This window comes from Ochotona princeps, chromosome 12 (assembly GCF_030435755.1).
Source record: "Ochotona princeps isolate mOchPri1 chromosome 12, mOchPri1.hap1, whole genome shotgun sequence".
In the NCBI taxonomy this organism is placed as follows: Eukaryota; Metazoa; Chordata; class Mammalia; order Lagomorpha; family Ochotonidae; genus Ochotona; species Ochotona princeps.
The window spans coordinates 59,600,562-59,617,350 of record NC_080843.1 but is presented as its reverse complement, the minus strand read 5'-3'; the positions used below and the strand labels follow the sequence as shown (position 1 = coordinate 59,617,350).

Sequence of the window (16,789 nt, the reverse complement as noted above, 5' to 3'; positions counted from 1 at the left end):
CAACCTGATGACTTGGTGGGATTCTCTGAACTTGCGATAAGCAGAGTCAAGTCCAGTCTGGTCCTACTAGAAACCCACTCCGCCCTTCTGGTTTAATTAGGATGTAGGCTGGGAAGGCAAGTGTCCAGGAGCCTGCTTTGTTTGTCAATGTGGATGTACCACATCAGGTGGCAGTGATCATTAGGTTGGTTTGTAAGATACTGGGTTGTCTGTTACTGTAGCTAAACCCAGTGGTTTTGATGCTGTTTGAATGCTGGAAGGATCGGTTATTTTATTGTTTTCATGCCCTTGATTTCTGGAACAGTACAGATATAATTGGATGAAAAGGTTATTAGGTTAAAACAAGTGATTTCTTCAGAGGAAAGAGTTATGAGCCTGTCTGGGGCTCCCCAGCGTGTGTGTACATTTTGCCGTATTTTATGTAAACCATTCGTTAGGTTTTTATGTTTCCATTTGACTTGAGAAAGACTCCCAAGTCTTTTCTAGGGTGTAGGAGTTTAAGACTCTTCATATTCATTCTACCTGGAGATTATTTTTCCGTTATCCACAGTTCTAATTCTGTGCAGAAGTTGGTGACTCATCGAGCTTTTTAATGAAAATTGGAATGATAAATGTGGAAGTTCAAAGCAAGTTCATGAAAAGCAAACATAGAACAGCTACAATGAGATAGATTCTCTTTTCTGAACTCTCCATGTGGACAAAAACTCTAGGGTGTTTTATTTCTTTTGAAACTGGCTGTAAAGATTATATAATGTTGAAGTTAGCTCAAGCCAGTATGATCTTTTTTTTCTCCTCCTACTTGAAATCTTAGGAAAAAGATTTGAGCAAATGTGGCTTTGATATTGACACAATACTATCTTAAAATAATAATTGCTTAATGTGTTAGGGTATCAGATATTTGATTCTGATAGTTTTTCTTATATTCATGATTACTTTTGCAACTGTGTACTGTTTTGCAATATTTCAAACATGAAATCTTTTGTTAAAGTAGTTGATTTTTGTTAAATTGCCATGCTAGGTGATTTCTATAATTTCCATTTCTTGTTGGAAGTCTTCTTTTACCATCCACTGACAATATGCTTTCTCTCTCTCTCTCTTTCTCTATGTAAATTTTAAGTGTATAAAGTATATCTTTTATAAAGTATGTTGACTTTGTGACATATTTTATGGAGGTGAAATACAAGTACTATTGAAAAGTAATCTGAGGGGCCTGGCGTGATAGTGTAGTGGTTAAAGCTCTTGCCTTGCACGCCCGGATCCCATATGGGCACCGGTTCTAGTCCCAGCAGCCCTGCTTCCCATCCAGCTCCCTCTTTGTGGCCTGGGAAAGCAGTCGAGGATGGCCCAAATCTTTGGGATCCTGCCCCCGCGTGAGAGACCCAGAAGAACTCCTGGCTTCCTCCATTTAGATAGGCTATAGTATAATTGCAAAAATATCAAAAAAAAATCTTATCTACTATGAGTGGTCTTCAGAAAGTTCATGGGAGATGTGTATTATGAAAAAAATGCATGCATTTAAAATACTTTTTGCACTAAAATGCATGGGTAGCTCCAAAAGTTTGGAAAATGGAATTAAAAGATTAAGCTTATTGGGGCACAAAGAGTTTTGAAGTCTATGCTTTTATCCTTTAAAAATACTTTTCTACAAAGTTTTTGAAGTATTCTATATAATAGCTGAACACTGTAGTTAGAAAGTAAAATATGGCTACATGTTGTATGTAAAATTCTGTTTGGATCAGTAGATTTTAGTAGTGAGAGGTTTGTAAGAAATATACCAAAATATACTGAAGTGTTTCTTTATACAAACCATATTTGTACTGATTAAGGTCTGGTAGTGTGATGAAAAGCTAGTAAGGTTGATTTCTCTAAGTGATGTTGAACTTGCTATCTCAAGCTGGGAACATTTGCCTAGCTGGGGACATTTGCCTTGGCCACCACTGGACATACTTTTTGCCCAGTGATGACTTAGGGTATCTGTAGGTGAAGGAAAGATCCAGAAGACATCAGGTGGACCTGTGAATCCAAGCACACAGTTACACTGATGAACACGTATTCAGTTATGCTCTGTTCCTGAACTGACCAAAGTTAGATTTCTGGGGGCTGTTTCGGTTGTACTGATATCAGTAGAATGAGATTCTCAAGAAATGCTTAAGAGCATTTTAGTACTGTACTGCTCCTACAGGATATTCTGACCAAAGACCAGACAGAGTGAGGTGTCATTGGTTGGATAGGAGAGAAAAATATATTCAGCATTCTGTCACAAAGCTCCAATTTATACAAGAAAATCATAGTTTGTATCTGTTGTTTCTGTTCATAAGTGATATGAAAAAATTATGCCTTATCAATAAAAATGGAAATGTAAGAAAAACAGCTTTTGGAATTTAGGGTGCTTGATTTGAACTGTGTTGGAGAGTTGTTTTCAGTGTCAGGGAGCCTTTTAAATGTTTCCTGGGCTGATGTATTCAGTTAACAGAGAGGAATTGGGCACCACTACCTGTCAGATGTACTGGGGCATATGGCAGCCCAAAAAACAGCATTTCTGCCCACAAGCAGGTGCTATTCTTGTTTTCAGGGGAACTAAGCAGCATGTATCAATACAAATAAAGGTCGCATGTTTCAGATGGTGGCTAAGTGTAATGAGAAGAATCAAGCAGACCAGAGGGCAAGGGATGGCTGAGGGTGAGCTTGCAATCTGGAGTGTTTGAAGAAGACTTCGCTGATGAGGACATGTTTGAGCAGGATGATGGGATGGCACGCAGGGAGGGAGTGAGCCAGGTCTTCCCCGCCTCTAACGTGCTGCCTGCTTTGGACCACTGCCTATCTAATAGGACTCTCAGACTCCTCGTGTTCAAAGCTGATCTCTTAGTACCCTTCTGCACCTCTGCAATCTGCAGTTCTCTCAGCAGCTGTCTGTATAGTGGGACTTGTGGTTGATTCCTTTTTCTCTGTTAGCTCTGTGTTAGCAAATTCAGCACGTCTGCCTCCAGGGTGTTTCTCCTCATGTAATACTCCCGTTGCATGTATGAAACTACCTGAAAGTTAAATATAAGCTACATTTACCTGTCGCATTGACTCGTCTCCTGGCTTATATTCTTGCCATGCTATTAATCTAACTTCTGTGTAGTTCTGATCATAGCACTTGCCTGCTCAGAAACTTGCAGTGGGTTTCCCATTCCACCTAAAATGTTTTTGCTAGGTGTGGCATTCAAGATCAACAGTAATTTTCTTCCGTCAGTAGAAAGATGTTGTACCATTTTCTTTCCCCTTCCAATACTTTTGTTGGAAAGTCATCTGTTTTTTTTTTTTTTTTCTTTGAAAATGTGTTTATCCTCCCTTCCCAGTCCAAAATTTCCCTGGCTGCTTTTAATTTTTCTTGGGGCTGTTGTTGTGGTCCAGTGGTTTAATGTACTTCTTGAAACCCTGGCAACCCTATGGGAACTCCAGTTCTGAGTCCCAGCTGCTGTGCGTCCATCTTGTTCTCTGCTGATGTGCCTGGGAATGCTGTGGACATGGTCTGCCAGCTCTGGCCATTGGTGCCTTTTGGGCAATGAATCAGCAATGGAAGATCTCTTTGTGTCTCTCTGTCTTTTCCTTTTTCTGTCCCTTTGCTTTTCAAATAATAAATAAGTAAATAAAAGGTTTTTTTTTTTTAAAGGAGTTTCTGTTCTTGATTTTATTAAGTTTTACCATTGTGTGCTTGGATGTAGCTTTTAATTTTTCTGATTTGAATTTGTGGAATTCCTTGAATCTGTATTTGATGGCTTTTGTTAGTTTTAGAAAACTCCCAAGCCTCTCTCCTATTTTTGGTTAGTAACTTCATGCATTTTAGACCTTTTCACCAAGGTACTTTCTGTGTCATTCTCCATAGGGTTTTTCTTTCTGTTCATCAGTGTGGATATAATATATTTAAAGATGTATTTATTTTTATTTGAAAGAAAGATTTACGGGGAGAAGCAGAGATAGAGAGAAAGATCTTCCATCCTCTGGTTCACTCCCCAAGTGGCCACAGTGGCTGGAGTTGAGCCAGCCTGAGGCCAGAATTCAGTAGCCTCCTCCAGGTCTCCCACTTGGGTGTAGTGTCCCAAGGCTTTGGGGCACCCTCCTCTGCTTTCCCAGGCTACCAACAGGGAGTTGGGTTGGAAGTGGAGCAGCTGAGGCACGAACTGGTGCCCATATGGTATCCAGGCACTTGAAGGGGGGAGGATTAGCTAATTGAGCCAGTGTGCTGGGTCTGGCCTGGATATATTTTTACTGCCTTATCAGATCACTAAGCTGCTCCTTTTCTGTGTTTAATATCCTTTTGAGTTCCTGTTTTTCTCCTTGTGCTGTTCAATTAAGAATTTCTATGTGACTCTTGATGATAAATTTTAGTTCTTTGATATAATTTTCCAGATTTTAATCTATAATCTTAAATATATTATCACTGTATGGAGAAAACTCACTTGGTAGTACAAAAAATTTTATTTATTTGTGCATTTCTCCCTACTTTTCCTGTTTACCTTTGATTTAGTCTTGTTTCTTACCTGGCACTGTAGTTTTTGAGTCAATGTCAGGTGTTTTATGTGAAAAATTAAGGAGGCTATGGATGATAGCAGGTGTCTACGGAGGATTTACTATTCTTCTTGGTTGTAAACCCTGTTGGGTGGAGATATTTAAAAAATATTTATTTTTTTATTGGAAAGTCAGATATATAGAGAGAAGGAGAGACAAAGATCTTCCATCCACTGGTTCACTCCCCACATGGCCACAACAGCCAGAGCTGAGGCGATTTGAAGCCAGGAGCCAGAAGCTTCTTCCGTGTCTCCCATGCGGGTGCAGAATCCCAAGACTTTAGGGCATCCTTCTTCTGCTTTCCCAGGCCACATTCAGGGAGCTGGAAGGGAAGTAGAGTAGCCAGGATATGAACTGGCACCCTTGTGGGATGCTGGCATGTGCAAGGCAAGCATGTTAGCCACTAGGCTATCATGCCGGGCCCTGGGTGGGGATTTTTACCTGGAGTCCTTGCGTTGCTGGAATGCCCTGAACTGTAGTCTTGTTCTCTCCAGCACTGTAAACTGCTGAAGAGTTGGCCCAGCCTTTTGGTCTCTACTCTGCTACTTTCTTCTTGCTTTTTGTATGTGTGTGTTTTTAAGATTTATTTTTTGTTTATTTGAAAGAGTCATAGGAGGAGGGGAGAGAGGAAGAAAGAGAAGGATGGCGCAGTGGCCTAATGGCTTAAGTCCTCACTTAGGAGTGCCAGTTCTAATCCTGCAGTCCCGCTTCCCATCCAGCTCCATGCTTGTGCCCTGGGAAAGCAGTCGAGGATGGCCCAAAGCCTTGGGACCCTGCACCCGCGTGGGAGACCCAGAAGAAACTCCTGGCTCCTGGCTTCAGATTGGCGCAGCTCCAGCCATTGTGGTCACTTGGGAAGTGAATCATTGGGTGGAAGATCTTCTTCTCTGTCTCTCATCCTCTCTCTGTATATTTGACTTTGTAATAAAAATAAATTAAAAAGAGAGAGAGAGCAGTTCTACCCCCTGATTCACACTCCTCCCAGATGGCCACAGTGGAGCGTCTTCCAGGGCTCCCGCATGGGTCCAGAGCCCAAGCCTTTGGACCATCCTCCCTGCTTTCTCTCAGGTTTATTGGTAGGAAGGAAGAACAGAAGTAGGACAATCAGGACTCAAATGGTACTCCTATGGGATTCTGGCAGCACGGGTGGAAACCCATGGTTCTTGTGTTTTATTTTTTGCCACTGTGAGACAGTTGAGGGAAGATTGCATGCAGAATTTTGGGCGCATTTTCTTGGGATCACCCTGATTTGCTGCGACCTTGGCAGTCTACAGCTCCAGCCTGCGTCCTCTAAGTCTGGTGAGGCTGCGTACCTCTGGGCTGCTGCTTGTTTCTGTTGACTCATCGAAGCTCAGGACCAGCAGGTTCCCTGAGGGAAAGACGAAGCTAGTCCTGGCTTCCAGGGAGCGAAGCCTGATTCCTCTGTCCTAGGCCGAGTCCTTCATGTCATCTGTGTTCTGTAGTCTGCGCTTGGTGGGAAGGTAGGTCTGATCCTGGCTGTTCTCTTGTGACCAGAAATGGAGAGCTTTGATTGCTGTGAGACTCAAGGCTGGGATTCTTTCCTCTGACACTAAAATACATTCTGGTCTGCCTCCCATTTGTCTCCTCTCATACCGTGTTCCTCACAGACCACCCTGGCTTTCTTTATGTCAGACAGCTCAAGGGCTTTGCACTGTCCCTGTGGCTGTTCTTGCTCGGCCTTCTGCATGGCCAACTCCTGTGCTTGCTCCTCTTCCTTTGCTAGGTCAGGGTAAGGTTGCCTTCCCTTTTCAGGGTAGCCCCACTTACTCTGTTTTACTTCCGTCAGGGCACGTTTCAGTCAGGATCCGAAGTTACTGTGTTGACTTTCTTAGTTGCAGTCTCCCCACTGTAGTGTAAATTCTGTTTTTACCTGGTGTGTGGTTGAGTCCGCATAAATAAATACCAAGTGCGAGAAAGAATGAATAAATGAAAGTGCAAACTAGGCTCTTGATTCTAGAAGGAATTTATTAAGTCCTTCTTTGAAAACATCAGTGGGGCAGAAAGGGTCAGGTTTTGTTTTTGCCTTAGTAGTGTTTGTATATGAGACAGTGCGTGAAGTGCCAGTTTTATATATTTATGGTGCAGTGCTGGCTAACTTTCTGGTCGTCCTGGTGATCTGCTCTGAAGTTGTTTTCTTATAGATTATCATATGTTCTGTTTGACATGAATATTAATTGTATTTTGGTTCAAATACTGTGCAAATATATGATCTGTACTATTTAAAATATTTCATTAAAGCGCTTAGTGTGACTTTCATTTTAGTCTAAAAAGCCTCGACATGGCTTTTATGTTTGTGTTAAATAACATTTTACATCTTTATTTAACAGGAATGGTTTTTAGGAAAAGCATTGTATGATGAAGAATCTACAATAATTCACCACTACGCCTTTTCTGAAGATCCTACAGTTTTTAAATATCCAGACTTTGCCGCTGGCTGGGCCCTCAGTGTTCCACTTGTAAACAAGTAAGATTTTATGAGACATATTTGTGTGTGTGTGTGTGTGTGTGTCTGTATCAACTTACTTTGCTCAGTAGTGTAACTGATGGTTCTCAGAATGTCAGGTGAGCTCATTAGCCAGAGGCAGAGTGGAGCAGGGACAAGGAGCCAAAAACTGAGCATGTTGCTTTGGCTCAGTCACTTACTGGTTTCCTCTGGCCAGTCACTCAGCCTTTCCATACTCCCCCGCAGTCACCTGCAAAAGTAAAACAAATCATCACATTTGAGACCAAGAACATGTGAGTGCCCCGATAACTGCGTTGGCAAGCATGGCTGCTGCTGTGAGGCACCTCACCAGCTTCAGATGTTAACTGTGATCACCAGTGGAGCAGTGTGTGTGTGTGTGTGTGTGTGTGTGTGGCAGGCTGACGTGTGGACTGATGTACGCCAGGCAGGACACATTGACAGCGAAGGTTCTAGAGGCGTGCGTGCCTTGGTGTACGGGGGTGTGAAGCCTCCATGATGCTTTGTTCAGATGTGGAGCGGGGATGATTAAATTGCAATTTGTGAAAAATGGAGTTGTTGATAGGCCCTTTGTTGGTCTGAACACTTCACATGAATTATTCTGTTTTTGTTTGTTTGTTTGTTTAGGGCATGGAATGTTGTTATAGAGCTTGTGGTCTTTGTATCTTCAAAGAGGGTTTCTGTCATTTCTCACATTACATGTCTTATTCCTAGACATGAGGGGCTTGAAAAACAGCTATACAGGGCAGTAAATATTTGACACTTACAGCTGCCAACATTTCTAGCCTACTCCCTTCCCATTTGAAATTCTCTACAGTGTAATACCTTCCATATCCCCTACCTCTTAACTTCTCAGACTTTCTAGAAATCCTGTGAGCTGTACGAACGTCTGAATAAATGCACTTTATGATTAAACTAGCCAAGCATTCCTTTGTCTCCACCTAAGACCCTTGACCCATGTTCCCAGTTGTTTGCTAGGAATACAGGTCATACCAAGAGTGGAAGAGGATCTACAGTTTCCCCTCCATTCTTTGAAAGATTTGAGAGGACAAGGAGAGCAGATACAAAAGCCGATCTATTCTTCCCTTCTCACCTGCTCTGCTGCCTTGCCTGACTTCGCTCTTTCTGTGGGAGAGGGGAGTGGGTTCTGTCCCTAGGAGTCCAAGGTTATATTTATTCCAAAAGTAAATCAACTTTGAGGGGCCGGCATTGTGCTATACAGGTTAAGCTATCACCTGTGATGCCAGCATTCCCTTACAAGTGCTACTTCAAGACCCGGCTCCTTTGCTCCTGATCCAGCTCCCTGCTACTGTGCCTGGGAAAGCAGTGCAAGATGGCCACAAGTGCTTGGGTCCCTGCCACTCATGTCGGGGACCTGGATGGAATTCCAGGCTCTTGGCATTAGCCTGGCTCAGCTGCAGCTGTTGGAGCCATTTGGGGGAGTGAACCTGTACGTGGATGCTCTCTCTCTTCCCCAATTCCTGTGTTACTCTGCCTATCAAGTACATAAGATAAATCTTTAAACATTAATGTGTAAAGGGCCCGGCGGCGTGGCCTAGCGGCTAGGGTCCTCGCCTTGAAAGCCCCGGGATCCCATATGGGCGCCGGTTCTAATCCCGGCAGCTCCACTTCCCATCCAGCTCCCTGCTTGTGGCCTGGGAAAGCAGTTGAGGACAGCCCAATGCATTGGGACACTGCACCCGCGTGGGAGACCCGGAAGAGGTTCCTGGTTCCCGGCATCGGATTGGCGCGCATCGGTCCGTTGCGGCTCACTTGGGGAGTGAATCATCGGACGGAAGATCTTCCTCTCTGTCTCTCCTCCTCTGTGTATATCTGGCTGTAATAAAATGAATAAATCTTTAAAAAAAAAAAAAACATTAATGTGTAAGTAAACCTTCATTTGCTACAGCTGAAAACTAGAAGATGTCAGGATGTTCTTTCCTCTGTGTCCAGCATGCTTGTATGTGAGGTTAGCTGTGCTTCACTTGGACTCTTGGAACAGAGAAACTACGAGCTGTGTGTCCTAGGTTGAGGCTTTGGTCCTTGTCACTTTAGGATTCTTTCCACCCTTTGGCCACAGGAGCCTGCTCTAGAACTTCCACTCTCTCTTTGGTTCATAGTGTGGAGTGATGTGATCTACCTGCTTCCTGGGACAAGCCTTGCTGCTGTGATTTCTCCAACCTGGGTCTTCTAAACTCTTCGTAAGCCTGCTTCTCTCCCATGCCCTGTAGTCCAGTTGAGTCCTTTGGTGTTACTTGTGAAGGTGTATAAGGGCATGAGCTCAGGAAGTGCAGCTTCCTCCAGAACTAAAGAGGAGACCCCAGGGGCAAGCCTGGAGATGTAACCATTACTCTGAAGCCAGTGGTCCTCTAGTCTCCATCCCTGCTCTGAGCTAGAGGTCTCATCCTGAAGGCCAACCCTGGTAGTCTAGAGTTTCCCCTTAGTCCCATAACAGCGTCATCTTCCTCTTTGGAAGACCTTTCTGGAGACCTCTGGAGATCGAATCCAATTCATGTTAAGTGTCAAAGGCATATTATTATTTGTATTTTAAAATATTTTTTCACAATTTATTTTTATTTTATTGGAAAAGTAGAGTTGCAGAAAGTAGGAAAGAGAGAGAATGAGAATTTTCCATTTACTGTTCCACTGCCCAAACAGCCCCAATGGCTGAAGCTGAGCTAATCCAGAACCAGGAACTAGGATTTTCCTCTGGGTCTCGCAGGGCCCTGAGGACTTGGGTCATTCTCCACTGTTTTTCTAGGCCATAAGTAGGGAACTGGATGGAAAGTGGAGCAGCCAGGACTCAAACTGCCTGCTATATGAGATACTGGTGCCCCAGACCAAAGCTCAGCATACTATGCTGTGGTGCCAGCCCTGGACTTGTCTTTTTTTAACCACGTAGATGGATGTGCTGTTTTTTAAACACATCTTTGACTCCTGCTATTTTCTTGTGGAACAGTTCAGCTCCATTCTTGTTATTTGACTTGCTGACATTAAAGTATAGTTTGTCCTGCAAACCCTCGTGGACTTGTGAACTCGAGCCTTCTGTCCTACTGGCAGGTTCCATTGGCTCTGGCTAGTGATCCTCGTGCTGCGTGACTTGCTGTTGGAGGCTTTGTGGACCCTGCTAGAGGTGGCCCACTAGCCCAGCAATCCAGCCGAGGTATTGGCCTTCTGAAGGGATGCTTGATGTTATGGCATATGTGACATTCAGTAGAGGTAGTCTGCAGGAACCTTTGGCCCCCTGGCTCCCCGATTATGTTTGCAAAATTATTGAGCATTCCATTGACAAGGGAATGAAGCCAAGTGTCTGGCTTCCCCCAGGGGTTACACATCTCTCTTCTTATCAAGTCTTACCTTCTCTCTCTCTCTCCATACACACATATATATACACACACACATATAAAAATGCATATATGGTTTAAAATGTATGTATAATGTATATATAATATATAAATATATATTTAAAATATATGTATACATGTAGATGTATAATATATAATTTCTACCTTTAATATGTATTATATTAATATATATTATACATATATGTATAATGTAAACTGATGTAGGATTCATCATTATAGTATGTAGGTATCTCAGTTCTTTCAGACTGCTGTAGTAAAATACTGGCATATTAATAGCAGAAGAGTATGTCTCACTGCTCTGTGAGCTGGGAAATGTAAGATCATGGTGTTGGCACATATAGTATCTGGTAAGGGCACATTTCTTGACTCATGGACAGTACCTTCTCACTGTGTCCCCACATGATGGAAGAGACACACAAGCTCCATGGGACTCTTTGTAAGAGCATTAATCCCATTTATAAAAAGGCTGTGTGCCTCATACCTCTTCACTTCCCAAATGCCCCATTTCCAGTGCTATCACTGGGGGATTAGATTTTAACTTAGGAATTTTTGGGGAACACATATATTCATACCGCAGCAGTAGGGAGCAATTGCTAGGAGCATTAGGGCCGAGAAGCTCATCTAACTCATCTTTAGCACATCGGTTGGAAGACTCCCGGCAATGCTTGCATTACTTGTGCATGAGAGGAGGAAGGGGAGGTGTCAGATGACGTTGTGCAGTCCATGTCTGCTGCTCTTCACAGCGCTCACAGTCACCAGCAACTGCAGTGTGTTGGAGTTCGTTAGTATCCTCTTCTCGCCTCCCTTAGTGCTGTGAGCCAAAACAAAACAAGATGAAAGTGTAGACTCTAATATAGTACAAATCTGAAATTCTAGTTATCTTAGAACATATTTTCTTTTTTTCCCAAGGCAGATAAGTAATCAAACAAATAAAATGGAATAACCCATCTGGCATAGCAGCTGTGTTGTGTTCAAGATGTATTTTAAAATGCTTTTCCAATAGGAGATTTTCATGTATGGGTTGAGAAATTGGTTTGATGCTTAGAACAAAAGAAAGCATAAAGTATCCACTAGCAGCATCAACTGCTAAATTGCCTCTTTCCTCATTGGTTTCCCCTGGTTCTGAAGATTATGTGCTGACTTGTCGCTTGCTAATGTTGGAAAATCTGTCAGCAACTTTTGCATGCAACTAACAGTAGACAACTCCGAGTGGGTTAAGGGACTACAGTTGCTGTAAAGGAAAGTGATTGGCTGATGGGAGGGGTTCAGCAATATTCTTGAGGACCCAGGTTCTCTCTGTCTGTCCTGCCTGCTGTGTATAGTATCTTTTTATCCTACATCTGGTTACTTTTGTGGTTCCAAGGCACTAAGGGATACTGATTTCCTGATAGTGGAGCATCTGTCCCCCAACACTGGATGGTGAGTGCTTGTCCTTGGTCTGATTGGGCCTCCTTCAGGTCTTCATCGATTCTAGAGCATTAACAGTTAGCTGGGAATTTCAGTGCCTTGGTTGCCCTGTATTAATAATCAGGTTCTGATTCTGGACCCAATTTATTTTCTTTTTAATTGTTTGTTCATTGACTTCCTTATCTTTATTTTAGAGACAGAGAAAGCTCTCCCTAGAGCTCTGCCTGGAATGGAGAAAGTTCTCATGATGGCGACATCTGGGCATGACGTAAACCGGGAATCCAGAACTTAATCTGGTTCCACCCCGTGGATGACAGGAACCTGAGTACTTGGGCCTTCACTGCTATTTCCAACAATTTTTATTAGCTGGAGATAGGAGCCAGAGCCAGAAGTTCAACCCAGGCACTCCACTGGGGGGCCTGGAAATCCCAACTGGCTTCCGGTATTGGGCTGAATAGTTGTTAAAGTTAATGTTCATTTAGAAAGAAAGAAAGAGGGGCTGTTACATGTAGGCTGCCATGCCATCCCAATATTGCATTCTGGGAATGTTGATTCCCTTTGTCTCCTTTCCTGGACTTCTGGCCTTCTTCATAGGTAGGCCGGCAACTTACAACTCCTTTAGTATTATTTCTTCTGCCCAAGTTACCAGAGCAACTGGTTATTTTTAAGACGTTTTGTGATAGACATTTATGTAGGCTATTTCCCACCAAAAAAATTATTTGGCCTAGCAATCCCAGATCACTCAGTTTAGAATTAATACTCCCACAACAGTTCTTGGTTTTTAGAGGAGCTTTCATTAATTACCAAAGAAGTGATTTCTTTAAGTGCATTATTCCAGGGAAGTCATAGTGGGTTTTTTCTTTCTTTTTCCATTAGCAAGCTTTATCTAGATTTCTTTCAATATCTTGTTCTGTTGACTGGTTTGCAAGTGTGGCTAGAAAAGACAGAAAGTGCTCCCAGAATCAAAGGGGTCCCAAGTCTTTGGCCTTTTTAGTCTAGTTATTTGTGTCAGAGCTGGGCTGTTATGGGCATGACTTACTATCCTCTAAGGATTAGGATAGTGTACATACATTCAGTCTAGCAGTCAAGAGACCCCAGACCTCTGACGTGCCTGGGTTCAAATCCCAGCTCTGGCTCCGACTCCCGCTTCCTGTGAATGCTGACCCTGGGAGGCAGTGATGATGGCTCAAGTAGTTATTGGGTTCCTGCCAACTGTTTATTAATTACTACAGTACCACATGGGACTTCTATTTGTGCCGCCATTAGTGTCTACCATGAGACAACTGCTTTATAAGTAAACATAAATTGTAATCACATCTGTCTTTTTCTCTTGAATCAGAAGAGAATTTGACATATAGTAATTGTATACATTTGTGGGTACAGTGTGCTATTTTGATGTATGTATCCAGTGTGTAGTGATCATATCAGGGTTATGTGCATATCCATTACCTCATTTATTGTTTTTCTGTGTTGAGAACATTGAAAATCTCTTTCAAACTATTCTGAAATATCCAGTAAATTATTGTACATATAAGACTGTGCTATAGAACTCTAGGACTAAATCCTCCTATCTAATTGTATTTTTTAATCTGTTAACCTCTCTATTTACCTTTTGATTTCAAAGCCTTGTTAACCACACCACTGCCATACACTAAGAAGTGAATTTTTAAAGAATTGTTTTTACAGCTGAATAAGACTAAAATATAATTACAAACTCAGAGGTTTTTAAAATTCTTATAATCGCTAATATTTCTTCATACTTAAAATGTATGTTAGGAGGTTTGGAATTGCAATGACTGTTCCAGTCTCTGGCTCAGTAAATACAGACCATGTCTATTTCACTGATGAGGATTAGTACGGAATTCCACTGCAGTCATCTTGGAATTGCAGTGGAACTTGCCCTCATCCCTTTGGGGAACTCACTGAGTGCTCATTTTGGCCAGGAATGATGATGGTGATGGAAAGGAAGTGCAACCAGAGAGGGATGTGCACATGACAGAGCTGGAAGCAAAGGAGTCTGCATGTCTTTCAGTGAGCAGATCTGGAGTAGTTTCACAGAGGATGGTCCTTTGACTTTGGCCATGAAGAAGTCTGTTAAGCCAAGATTGAGTACAGGCTTGCTAGGTCAACATAGAGCATAGGAGGGTGTGAGGGTGTGCAAGTGGGTGCTAACATGGCAGTGGGTGTTAGGAGAAATGGCAAGGCCCTCTAGGCATGTTCAGGATGGGCGCCTTTAGTTACAAAGGAAGGATGCCCATTTTTAAAGTAGGAAAATATGATTGGAAATAGAGCTGTACTCTCCCAGATTACATGGTTTTCCTTCTCAGAATGTCACTGTCAGGGTTATTCAAAGCAGGAGATGAGACGTAGCAATGTTGTGTCTTTGCCATGCATACCTTTTCTTTCCTCTTTTTTTTTTTTCCTCTCTGCATTTAGTGCCAGGATTGTCAGGAATAAACAGATATCCTGGTCTTTTTTTTCCTAAGGTGCCTTGTGGTGTTGTATGGTTTTATACTGCGTTTCACATTATCTGGCAGATGTTGACATAATACATGCTGTGTTGACAGCAGCAGGGCTTGCATTCACTGGCTGGTCCAGTAACCATTGCATTTTTATAATTCATGCCTTCAAGGAAGTGATACTCTTATTTTCACTTTGATAGTTACATTTTTGTCTGTTTTCAGTGTTAGAAAATCTCAAAATATGTTGCTCCTATTTGACACTATTTTTGCTTAAAAAATGATTTTCTCTATTTTCTAGGCTCGCCAAGAGGTTAAAGAGTGAAGCTCTAAAGTCTGACTTCACTATTGATTTAAAACATGAGGTATGTCATGCTTTGATTAAAAGCTTATTCCTCTAGAAATCATGTCTTTTGTTATAAACAGTGTCCTGTGTTCCCTTACAGTGCATTTGTTCCCAGCCACATCCATCCTCTGTGCCCTGGGGAGATTTCTCAGCCCTTCAGGGAAGTAGGTCCTTCTATTTTAGGCTCAGTTTATGTTATGTTGGTGGAGAAGGAGTATTGGAAGAAATTGCATCTTATGATTCTTAATTCCTTCTTTTTGAGCTAGATGGATGGATCCAGAGGTGAATTTACAAAAATAAACATGCGCAAAAGTGTCAGGGGCAGCACTTCTGGTCTTGTCTGGTGTTTTTGTTGCACAGGTGCTGTGGGATGAGTCTAGATTGAAGGTTTGTGTCTTCCCCAGCTTCCTGCATCCCCCATGTGGCAATTTTTGGAGGTGGGGCCTCTGGGAGGTGATCAGGTCATGAGAGTGGAGTCCTGCTAAAGGGGGTTAGTATCCTTATCAAAGAGCTCTAGAGCAGGAAGGTACTGCTCATGAACCAGGAAGCAGTTGCTCAGCGAACCTGGCGTCAGTTGGCACTGGAACATGGGCTTGCAGTCTCTGCGACTGTGGGAGAGAAAGTCCTGTTGCTTATTTTGTTGTGGCAGCCTCGATGAACTGGGACACATGCCTTTATCTTTTGTCTCTGCTTGGCCCTGCAAAGCAAAATGAGCCAGTTGGTTGTGAGCAGGCTGCCATGGCAGGACAGCTCGGCCCGCAGCACCCTGGTTCTGTTGGCATTTGGTGGACATCTGTTGCCAGTTACCCTGACTGGTGGCTGGTGTTACATCGTTAACTGGTGCCAAGTCATTCTTGAGAAGTCTTCTTTTTGCATTTCATTCATGAGGCATGTCTGATGCCTAAAATTGTCTCCTTTCTGTAGGAATCTGGGTCATAGGACACCAAAGGAAACCTTAACATTGAATGTAGTCTAGTGGTGCTGGAAGCCTTCCAGGACTGGACAGCATGCACACACAGACACACACACATCAGAGTTTTAACTTCTGCCATGTCTTTAAGTGATGAAATAACTTGCTCGGAGATAAATATACTTGTCTAAAAAAAAGTCATTATAATATTCTACAAAATGGAAAAATTTGGCCAGTTGGAGACCAGAGTTTACCTAGATAGATTAAATGAAAAGTTAGCTCTGGCAACCAGGGTTGTGGCAAAGCAGGTAAAGCTGCTGCCAATGACACCAGCAGCCTACATACCTGTTTGAGTCCTGGCTGCTCCACTTCTGATCCAGCTCCCTGCTTATGTGCCTGGGAGAAGCAGCAGAGGATGGTCCAAGCACTTGGGCTCCTGCACCCATGTGGGAGACCTAGAAAAAGCTTCTGGTATCAGGCTTCATCCTGTCCTAGCTCTAACCATGGTAGCCATTTGATGAATGAGCCAAGGATGGTGGAAGATCTCTTTCTCTATATACCTTTCAAATAAGTAAGTAAATAAATATTTTTAAAAAGAGAGAGAGAAAAGCTCTGGTGTAGGGTCTCTTGGGCATGTGATACATACAGAAGAATATCTGTGTATGTGCAAGGTACAGAGCTCAGTTAACAGAACCTAGATAGCCCACCTAGCTTTAAGGTCAGAGTATGTTCCGCATCACCTGTACGTTGCTACTGGGCAGGGGTCGCCTTCCAACTTCCTGGAGTGAACACATTCTTGAGTTTTCTTTCTTTACTTTTCTTCAGACCTTCTAACTAATGAGTGCCTCCTTAGCATGCTATGTAGTTTACTTCTTTTGACTTTCTGTAAGCAGAATCATCCAATGAATATAATCTAATCTCAGACACCTCTGTGTTGATGCATGTAGCTGTGCTTAACTTGCTTTCTGTTAAGAAGTCCTCTCTTTGGCCTTGCCTCACTTACTTATTCATTCGGTTAGTAGATTTCTGCTTTTTAAAATAATTATTATTATTTTTTTTAAAGATTTATTCATTTTATTACAGCCAGATATACACAGAGGAGGAGAGACAGAGAGGAAGATCTTCCGTCCGATGATTCACTCCCCAAGTGAGCCGCAACGGGCCGATGCGCGCCGATCCGATGCCGGGAACCAGGAACCTCTTCCGGGTCTCCCACGCGAGTGCAGTGTCCCAAAGCATTGGGCCGTCCTCGGCTGCTTTCCCAGGCCA

General features: G+C 42.8%; 1 protein-coding gene across 1 annotated transcript in view; it reads left to right on the top strand.

The window, feature by feature from the left end:
- The window catches only part of B3GLCT (beta 3-glucosyltransferase), a 116,963-nt gene that overhangs the window by 56,406 nt on the left and 43,768 nt on the right, over positions 1 to 16,789 (top strand). Inside the window, exons 7-8 of the mRNA XM_058670898.1 lie at positions 6,900 to 7,036; positions 14,566 to 14,629. Of these exons, the coding sequence (XP_058526881.1) occupies positions 6,900 to 7,036; positions 14,566 to 14,629 (201 nt within the window). The remainder of the gene's footprint in view (positions 1 to 6,899; positions 7,037 to 14,565; positions 14,630 to 16,789) is intronic.